This window comes from Phyllobates terribilis, unplaced genomic scaffold (genome assembly GCF_046119375.1).
Source record: "Phyllobates terribilis strain yellow unplaced genomic scaffold, ASM4611937v1 Scaffold_9__5_contigs__length_417890890, whole genome shotgun sequence".
NCBI classification, from domain to species: domain Eukaryota; kingdom Metazoa; phylum Chordata; class Amphibia; order Anura; family Dendrobatidae; genus Phyllobates; species Phyllobates terribilis.
In genome coordinates, this window is record NW_027362769.1 from 405,820,838 (window position 1) to 405,831,586 (window position 10,749).

At 43.2% G+C, this 10,749-nt stretch overlaps 1 protein-coding gene across 1 annotated transcript; it reads right to left on the reverse strand.

Annotated features, from left to right (window-relative positions):
- Nucleotides 1-8,191: 8,191 nt before the first annotated feature.
- On the reverse strand, nt 8,192-9,079 carry LOC141161458 (taste receptor type 2 member 40-like). The gene has a single exon (XM_073646269.1). The coding sequence runs from the start codon at nt 9,077-9,079 to the stop codon at nt 8,192-8,194; it is 888 nt and encodes a 295-aa protein (XP_073502370.1).
- Between the last annotated feature and the right edge of the window lie 1,670 nt (nt 9,080-10,749).

Here is a 10,749-nt window from a genome sequence, read left to right on the forward strand (position 1 = left end):
GGAGTCATCTATGGTACCCTATCCTCGCCCTCGCAGGCGGTTCGTTGGCATTTTCGGTTACATTGTGGTTCATAAAATAAAGTTTCAGAGTTAGAATGTTATGGAGATGCAACCCGTCTTGGTTGTCTGATGCTTTTATTTAAATATGTTTTGGTTTGTTGAAGGCCTTTTAATATTCCATTGGGCCCTAATGTGATCGGAAAATCAAAGATCATCTGGAGATGGGCAATCTGGCAAAATGTGTCTTTGGCATATTCACTTGAATTTGCTGGGAAATTCGATTTGCTTCCTAAGGCAGCCCCTCCATCTCTGGTCACTTCTTCACTGCACTTCCCACTCGTGAGGGACCTCAACATGTCATGATGTTATAATGTGCGTCACTCTACACATGTGGAACGATTCTCATTATAACATCATGTCTTCAGACTGAGGCCCAAATGTAGTAGGAAGCGAAGTTGAGCCGGAGCCAGAGCTGCGGTCATAGAAAGCCGGTGGAGGACCAGTGTGGGGCTGCACAAGAAGGCACAGGTGAGGGACTAGCTGAGTATAGCATCTTATTAGTTTTGTTTAACCCTTTCCCGGCCCATATAAAGACAGAAAAGTGGCTGCTGACTAGCCATCATGTTGCTGGATTTGTGCTAATTGAATTCCCAAAGTTTACGACTTGATAGAATTCTCAAATTTTGGGAAATTCAAAAATATTTAGATTTGAGAGTCAATACCTTTTAATGGCTAACTGAAAAGATGGTAACAAGTTGCAAGCTTTCAAGACAACTCAGGTCTCTTCATAAGGCATAGTATAAGCCAAAATCTGAAGAATCAAATATTTATACACAATAGGACACAGAAATAATGCAATAGATGAGACAGGTGACGTAAAGCAGAACTATTACTATGGGAGAGATAAACAGTTCTGGCTGTTTCAAAATGGGAAATTCAAAAGTAATTTTAAAAAAAGTTAGGTGTAAATCAATGTGCTCATTCTTAATGTTGTGTAATAATTTCCCAATATCCGTTAGATCTGATTGATTCTGACAATGCCATTCATTTATGTTTAGTTAAAAGAAGTGAGAAATCGGGCGTTATACTCTGTTTTCGTTTCTGGAGAGCACCCTCTATAGAAGCAGCACAGGGGGCTTTATGGAGGACACACTGCATATAGGGTGGTCCTAGGAATAATAACGTTCAGTATTTGGCTTCTCAGTCTATTCACCTGGCTGCAGATAAATGCAAATCGGGAAGATATAGATTTACTCAAGTTCTGAACCACCAACGTCAGGGTAGAATAACAAAGTATCGTATTGCTGGATTCCGGTATCTCATCTGACCTCCGTGCATGAAGGTTTTGCCTAAGACATTTTATCTGCTCTGCAATCATTAACAAAACTAGGCAAATTGTGGAGGGTTTCATCACATGCACCTGCATTGTGTATGACCAGTGCGGGCAATAAATGTTCTACAGTTTCCATCACCTGGTAGATATCATGGGCAGGAACCCTTGGGCAGCAACCATAGGATAGTCCAGGAGAAGAGACGTCTGATGAAGGGTAGCTTCCACAATTGTCTTTATCATTGACATGTGTCATCTTGCCTCCACATAGACCCAAAAGTATTGCCCCATATTCTGGCACAATCTCCACAGGTAACGGTCCTGCTGTGGGACTAAATGGCACTTGTTACTCCCCAAACTGTACAAATGGTTGACATCAAGATAAGAAGGACGAGAACTGAGATTTAAGAGAACATCTTTGAGCTTTGGACTTGTTTCCTCCTTTGTGTTATCAGAAGTTTTGATACTTTGGATGAGTTTTTAAGAACCTAAGAAAACTCTATCTGCTCTGAAGATGGCGATGATTTCATTCTCATGCTTGTAGTAAATGTCGGAGTGCGTTCTTCGAGAACCGAAGAAGTCGTGAAATGGAAGTAATGATGGAAAAATAGCACAAAGCAAACCACGCACAACACCAACATATACATATATGGGTACACTGTATATATGCTGTGACAACCAGTCTTCCTGGGGTAGAACATCAGATGTAGTCGGGTTTTGCCTGGCAATAAGGAGCCAAGTATAAATATAATCTGATCTCTTGGTCAGTGTTATTCCGTAGGTTGGACATCACGGAAAACAAAATCAGTAGCAGAAAATCCCCAGTTTTGTGACTGACACTGATCAAACAAGTTCATTCCTAGTCTATACATGGACAAGCCCGAGCTTGTCCCAGTCCACCCAACAAAGCAGCAGCTTTATGGAAGGACTGGTAAACTTGCAGTTTTTTGCTCTTGTTCTGAGCAGCTTCCTCATTAGTGCCCACAAGTTTCTCTTTATTGGGGGAATTAGTTCAAGTCTCCGGTCCCTGTTCTATATTTTACTTTGAGACTGTTGGGGTTGTTGCTTGTGTTCCTTGACTTAGTGGCATAGCCTCTCTGATTCGAGATACATGCTCCATGACGCCCCTATAACCAATGGATTCCTGCTCCCTCTGGAGCGTCTATGAAGGAATACTAGAAGATAAAAGCCAGAAGAGAATGGCGCTGCCACCATAACCGCGAACAGTAGATCTGGTCTTTGCCAACTTTACTGGCCATTTTCCCAATGGGTTTTTAAGGGTTTTATTAAATCTCTCCACTAAGTCATCAGTTTGTGGATGGTAGACTAATAGGTGGAGATGTCTGATCCTACACAGTCTACAGGACATGGTCCTGGTAGCTTTGGCCATAAATGGAGAGACCAGATCTGTTAGGATCAGTTTTGGGATCCCAGCCCTTGTAAACACATGCACCGACTCTGTGGCAATGGATTTTGCAGCATATTTCTTAAAGGCATATTTTCTATATATCTGGTGGCAGAGTCCAGATTACCATATAATTCTTATATATAGACGCCCCCTGACGAAGGGAAATCGAAACGCGCGTCGGGGCTACAGCTCCATGTGTGCAGCTCTTAATCACTGCCCTTGTGTTCTGGCTGTTTGTCGTTTTGGTCCTCCTGTGATTCCCTGGTATGTATAGATGGGGCCTATATGGACTCTATACTGTTGATATATGATCATTGATGTCAGCAAATCTGACATACTATATAATCTATTATCAAGGGCATAGCAATATAGCACATTAATATATGATACTATCCATGATATAGATTCAATGTATTAGGCTGCTAGTCAGAATATATCTGCAATATGCTACAATATATTTTATAATGTATCACGTGGAGCTGTGTGTTTGGGGTTCATTACCATTGCACTTGTACCCTACCCCCCAATTATGCCTGTTATTATTCCTAATAAACTTTGATATTTTTCTATATTACTTGAAGGCTTATTGATCGTTGTTGTTCTTTTGCTGGTTTATATATATATATGTATATACTGTATATCAAGCTACAGGAAATCAATATATGAATAAGGTGAAGATATATACAAATACAATATCCAGTCTATACCATATTCTCTTGTAGGTGGTCCTAGAGCCAGGAGTTACCATGAGATGAATAGATGTAAGAAAAAAATGTGGCAAAAACATAATGTGTGAATAAGCCCCTAAGTCTTTACACATGTAGGATGCGCGGCTCTCCGTGTGCTTCAAGTGCACTCTGTAATTAGTTAACAGAAAAGACCCCGGCACTTGCGAATGATACTTCTATGATAGACAATCCAACGCCTCTGTGTGATTAGTTGTTCACAAGTCAATTGACACAGCCTGAAACAAGTCCCGCATATATCTAATGAAGGTCTAATCCCACAGACCACAACGTCACATGTACCGTAATTGCTGGATTTCCGTTTGCATCAAGGTAGTGCCGGGGTCTTCACTGTTGATTTGTTAAGAAGTTAAACCTGGGAACCCTATGGCACCAAAAGGAAAAAAAAAAACATCCATGCGATTTATCAATAAAATTTGAAAAGAAATTAAAAAAAGTGAAAATGGAATAAGAATAAGTCCACAATTGCTTCTACTTTTTACTTTTAGAAGTTTCAGTTTGACCCAAACTTGAAATATCATTGTCACCACTTAGAAGAAAATAAAGTTAGAAAAAAAAAAGAAACAAAAAAAACGAACAACTTTCTAAAATGAGAAATAAAACTGAGCAGCCGGAAGACGTCTCTGGGTCCACAGATTAGTCCGTTACATACTGAACTCACATTGTGGTCGGAGGACTCCACTATGGTCTGGATGATATTCACATTATACAATATTCAATAAGTGATGTGTCTCCCGAAATGATACAGCAAGTAGACAATCCCAACAATCGGGTACCCCTCTATATATTGTATACACCTTCTACTCCTACAGCTTCTGATTCTCCTCCCGTGATGCAACCACCAGTAGAACGTCTACTGGACAACCAGCTCACATTCAGACCCCCATTATTTCCAAAGCTGATAAATACAGGATAATGTAATATCATCTTACAGACGCCATTAAGTCTGGGATTCCCAAGAATGAGGAGCACAGACTGGACAGGGGTGAAGGATGACATCAGCATCAGCGTCACCCACAATCCTGACTGAAGGTGCGCAATGATAGAAAAGTAGAAAATCAACTGTAAAGTATAAAAGATTCCATAAAAAATGAGGAAATGTGTCATTCTACAAACTACCCCTTCATATGACCTGCTGCGTTCATTGTCCGTTGACTCCATGCATCTTCCCATCTTCTGACTGTGTTGATTTAGTGTCCATACGGTGCACATGCTGGACATCAGTACTATCATGAAAGGTAAGGAGGTGCCAACCAGGACCGCATTCATCAATCCCGACCGATGCCATGCTAGCACCTTCAAGACAGATGGAGGACTATCCGTGATGTTCAAAGACCTGGTATGAGGAGAAACGAGCAGTAAACTGCTGAAGAAGCTGATGATGAAGGACAAAACCAGAAGCACCAATAGCATCCAGGGAACCATGGAGCTGATGCGGAATTTCACCCAAGAAAGAAGTCTTGCCTGGGATATCGTTATGAAATAGAAGGACCCGAGGCTGGCGGTCAGCCACGCACAAGAGCTGACACTGTAGATCAGTAAGATGATGTACACATAGGACAGGTCGAATGTGGATGAGGTCCGAAGACCAATACAGTCATCAATGATGCCGGCAGCTATCAGAGTGTTGTAATTCACATTGCAGATGCCGAGGCACAACAGGATTTTACTGCTGTTGCTCATGTTCTTCTGCCTGTAGAAGTCATAGACGATGATGGACACAATTAACATGTTAATGAGAAATCCAATTATAATCTCCAGAGCTACCGCAATGGCAGAAGCCACCGCACTCATGTTATAAAGCTCCACAATCTCCATCAGACGTCAACCGGTCCTTTTCCCTTTTACACTTTTCCTAAACAGAAAACTCCGGTTTTCTCCAAAATTTCCCAACGCAAAGAAAGGATCAAAGAGAAATTCAAAAAATGAAAATAATAATTGTCAAACAGCTATTCTCTGTGTAAACCTCCAGGCATCATATTCCAGTGTAAGAGAGGCTATTCTCCACCAGTCGTGGATCCAGCAGAAGCATCTGATCCCACACCACCGTCGGCCTCAGCTGGGGATTCTCCGCAATGTCTCTAGCTCATGTAGCCGGAAAGAGAAATGGTTCATGGGGTTATGGATGACGCTCACCATAAATCAGGGTCAGAAATGGACATCCCAAAATAAGACCTGGATTTTAATATGTGCAAATCTCTGGAGTATTGAATTTCTGCAGCCTTCTTTACCTTTCACGTAAATCACCTGTCGCCTTTTCCTCGGTCAAGTATCAGGATACACTCTAGTCAGCCTGTAGAGATCAGGAGTCCAGTACAATAAATGACCCCTACATTGAACGCAGCCCCCCAGCTTTATTCTTGCTGAGTCATTTGCTTCATCCCAGATCAGGTGCATCCATATATTTCATTATGGGCAGCTGTCATGTGGTCTCCAGCCTGATGACGACTGGAGGACATGGTCTCTCGAGTAGACAGGGGGTCAGTCTGTGACTACTTGTTAACTACAAGATGAAGTCATCACCTATCAAATTCATCCTGGCAGCTCTCAGTCCACTGGGTCCTGAGTTTCTGTACGCTCTGACAGCAGATTTGTACGGTATATCATATGTTGGATGAACGAAGAAAAGGGTTGGAAAGGGCAAGGAACAACAGGAATGGTCGTTGGCACAGAGTCCAATGTGCACAAAACACTTGACATCAGAGAGGCACAAAGCTTGGTGGTTTCGCTCAGTGGAGGCACCGTCACTTCTACACTATTAAGCAGCAGAGTTTAATTCACCAACGCATTAATATTCTTAATCCAAATGGATCCATGATGGAACCACATTGGGGAAACAGAGTCCATGCCTGGTGGTAACAAATCAGTCCCATCACAACATCTGTCGTTCTCACTGAGAATGTAGACTATGATTCCCAGGCCGATTATGGCCACTATCTCAATCTCTTGTAAATGAAGTGTTTTCTCTGGTGGGACACCAGCACAATTACAGGAATGGGTGGCACAAGTGGAGGCGAACCATCTGGTTGGAGGTCTCTCTCTCTCACAAGAAACAAGTTTTCCTCAATCATCTGCCAGGCTCTTACTGATTCAATTCTCTGGCTCTCTACTTTCCCTTCTCTCTAATCTGTGACGTCTCAGTATTCTTCTTTTTGCTGCGTCACACCAGACCACATCAAAGAGGGATCTGCACAGAACAGAGGATCTTCTGGATGATCTGGAGCCAACTTGCCACCATATAAGGGATAGGGTCTCATATTTCCCTCCCATCAGAACATCATGATATAACATTCATGGGCTCATGCTCTTCACACCATGGTTGGGGTAACCATAGTGCTCATCTCCATTCTACTGGACCCAACTAGGAGGCCCTCTTCCGGATTCATTTACTACCTCCTTGGTCTTGGTAGAGCCACCACTAGGTGACAAAACAATTGTTCATTACACTAATATAAAAGACAGAATACACACTGAGCTGAGGCACAGAGGTACAATCATATACACATATATATCCACATTTCACAGTTTTAAAACTTCTCGAAGTGTCCACCCCAAACCAATCCCTACCACCAATGACCCAAAATAGATATCATCCAGAATAAGTCCATTAGTTGAGGATGGAAAGTTTTTGGGTTTCTCAGAGGCAATCTACTGTGTAAGACACATATAACAGTACAACCAAATAAGTCTGACATAGACGTCCCTCGATAGGACGGATTCATGGAATTGTACTGATCGTAGGGGAACTCCACGTCTCTAATAAATCAATTTAGAGACATCTTTTCTTTTCCGGATTTGGAGAATTTATTCTTTTATTTTAGATTTATTTCCAATGAATGATGTAAGAACTTGAGATGTTGGAGTCCTTGAGACTTGTAGGACAATGTAGAAACCAGAACTAATAACGCTTTTCATCCAAGGGCAATTTTCACTATTTTGGTCTCCAGTTTATAAGAAGGACAGAGCTGAGTTAGAGCGGGTGCAGAGAAGAGCAACCAAGGTTATTAAGGGAATAGGTGGGCTGCAGATGACGGGTGATCAGACTGGAGATGTTTAAGATGGAAATATGACGGCTTATTACGGGTTATAAGTACTAGATTCTGTGATGGTCACTGATCCAGGGAACTGGTGTGATTTCCATATGTGGAGTCGGGAAGCAATTTTTCTCCTAATATGGCGCAATTAGCATCTGCCTCATGGGGTTTTTACCTTCCTCTGGATCAACATGTTTGGTTATAGATTGGACTTGATGGTCTTATCTCTTCTTTGAGCCTTAAAACTATGAAACTATAGTGGTCAACATGATGTCGAAAATAACATATAAGGCCATTGTTGGTAATGTCTAACTGGGAGATGTTAGGTGGGAGAACCTAGTGTACAAATGCGTCTTCTTGAGTAGTGACAATATACTCAACAGAGACCCAAATTATAGAGAAAGGAGACTAAAAGGCAGAAGTGGTCAGAAGATAAGGCTATAATAGTCCATATTAATTTTACCCCTAGATATTGGGTGGTCTGTTATATTATGAGGAATGTCAAGAATGGCGGTCCAGAGTATTAGAAAATTAGTGGTGATGGAAGCCAAAACTGATCCAACTCTGCAATGTGGAAGAAAAATGAAGAACTTTTATCTGAAGTCTGCAGGCGCAACGTGTCCTCTGACTCCTCTCCCCATTGTTTACAACCTAATGCAACAAATTCTACAGTTCATTTCCGTAATGTAAGACAATCACATAGTTTCTTCTTTACTTTGGGATTTCCAAAAATTAATAACAGAGCTTGAGAAGTTGGGTAGATCAGGGCATTGAGCCATCGGATGGCTATCATGGTAGAATTGGAGCTCAACGACGTGAATGTTCCCAGCACAATAACCACAAAGAACGATATCTCAAAGTAAACTCGTATGATCATCGTCCTGATGGCCTGAACATGGCCCTGGAGCTGGGGCGATGAGATGTGGGAATTACGCATCGTGTGGATGTGTCTCACCAGGGTCCGGACACTGAGACCGATGGAGAGACAAGTCATAGAGACAGGGATGCAGAATCCGATCACGGGGCTGAAGACTATGTAGTCTACATCCATTCTCCTACTGCATATGGTCACCACGTCAGTTTGATTCTCAGCAGTTTCCTTACTGGTGGCCCAGAATAGTGGCATAGTAATGGCCACTGACCACACCACCGACCCCGCCATCAGCTGCGGAAGAAAGGAAAAGAACTTCTCTTTTATCCGGAGGAGCAGCCAGTGTGAGGAACTGACCAGCCGGGCGCAGTAGAATATACAGAGCCACGTGGTATTCCACAGACTGACCCCCACCAATGCAAACTGGAGGCTGAAGAGGACCAGACACAACCTCTCGTCAAACATTTCGTAGATTTCAGAATATTTAAAAACATTATCGACAGTCAGACACCACTGGTAGAAAAGGTTTACGAGGCTGATAACCAGCAGGATGCCGTTATAATTGCACCAATCACTCATCCTCCTCCAGAGGACAAAGTACAAAACCATAGCTGATGAGTTAAGGAGGGTCCCCGAAATCCCAGTGAGTATCAGTAGGATTAACCTGAGCAGCCTCAGAGCTGAAATCATTGTGTTCAATCCTAGGAATTCTGCTGCAACAAGAAAATTGTATAAATCAGTGAAGATGCAGCAAAAAATGAGTCCATCAGAATGTGTCCACCGTGTGAGGGGTGACAGAAGACATCTCCTCTGATGCGTTCCTGCAGCTTTATACCCACCATCATCCCGACTTCTGCATTGCATCTCTCCCTTCATCTGACACCTGTTGATTTTACAGTCTTATCATTTACATCTATGGAACGATGTGTGCCAATAATAAATCTATAAGGACGAAGCTTCTGGAGGTCACAGCAGGACATGGACTTATGTTACTTTCCTACAAAAACAACTGTGTCTAGATTTGACTGTCCAAACAAAGCTTAATGACTGATTTGCCTCCTGTAATCCGTGCCAGGACCCTATGTAGAGCTCACGTTGACCCAGGCACTTTTGGTGCTCGTATCCTGACTGAAGATACAGATGGTGATGTGCCAGGTTCCTCTAATGTTCCACCACTCCAGCACCTTCTCACCGTCGCTTTAAATGTAACTATCTTGGACTTATCCACCCCCCATCCCCTTGCCATGGAATAACAATCTCCTCCTTGGTCCAATCTCATCATCTCGCTGCACCAGGTCCCAGGGATTTTCTCATCTGCCCATCATATTGAAGACTCCTGGTGGCCTCGTTTAGACAGAGCGAAATGTGGCAGCAGCATTACCAATGAATCAAACTTAGATCCACGTGAGCCGCAGAAGGTCCATGTGCTTCAGCCATAATATACCGAGGCGACAAAAAGTTTTGCACTTTTTTTTTAAAGTGTGATTCCTTCTGTTTGGTGATGAATTGAAAAGTGCATGAAGTTGTCATCATATAAGACCTTAACTTTACCCACAATGCTTCTGAATAGAGGTCTGGTCATTTAACTAGTGAAAACTGATATTTGCATCTACTGTTTATTGATTACATCATAGAGAGTAATTCGTTGTTTTCAATGCCATCACTTAGTATTTTGTAGCAGAGCCTCCAGCTTTATTACTGCACCGCAAACACGGGGCATTGAAGCCACTCGGGGATTCAAGACATCTTGAGGGATCTCGCTCTATTTGTAAATCTGCAAACAATTCATCTTTATTGCTGTGTGTACAGGTCCCAACTCGTCACCCTAACTCACCCCAGAGGTGCCCTATAGGGTGTATACCAGGGGATTGGCTCGTCCATAGGCGGATTATAATGAGGGCAATTCGGGCTACCGCCCGGGGCCCGGGGCTCCGGGGGGCCCATGAATTGCTCCCATTATAATGCGCAATCTTTTTTTTTTTGTCACCGCCGCGCTGGCCGAAGGTTCAGATCACCACCGCTGTGGGCCCGCAGCCGCAGGCGGCTTGAATCATGCTTTGCCGCCCTGCCAGTGCCACATGACGTCAGGCAGGGCAGCCACTCACAGACACACTGGCTGCATCATGCGGCCGCTCCCATCCGGCCACCGTAGCTGTATATTCACTAGTGCGGCCAGTTTACATGATGTTGGGACTGCCTTGCCACATGACGTCAGGGAGGGCCCAGCATACACAGCGCGGGCGCTGGTCTATTAAAAAGAAGAAATGGCTGACATGAAGAGGAGCCGCCTGCTCCTACCCCACGCACCGTGACCTAGAACTTGCCTGCTGCCTCGTCTCCTGCTGAGCCCTGCTGCTCCA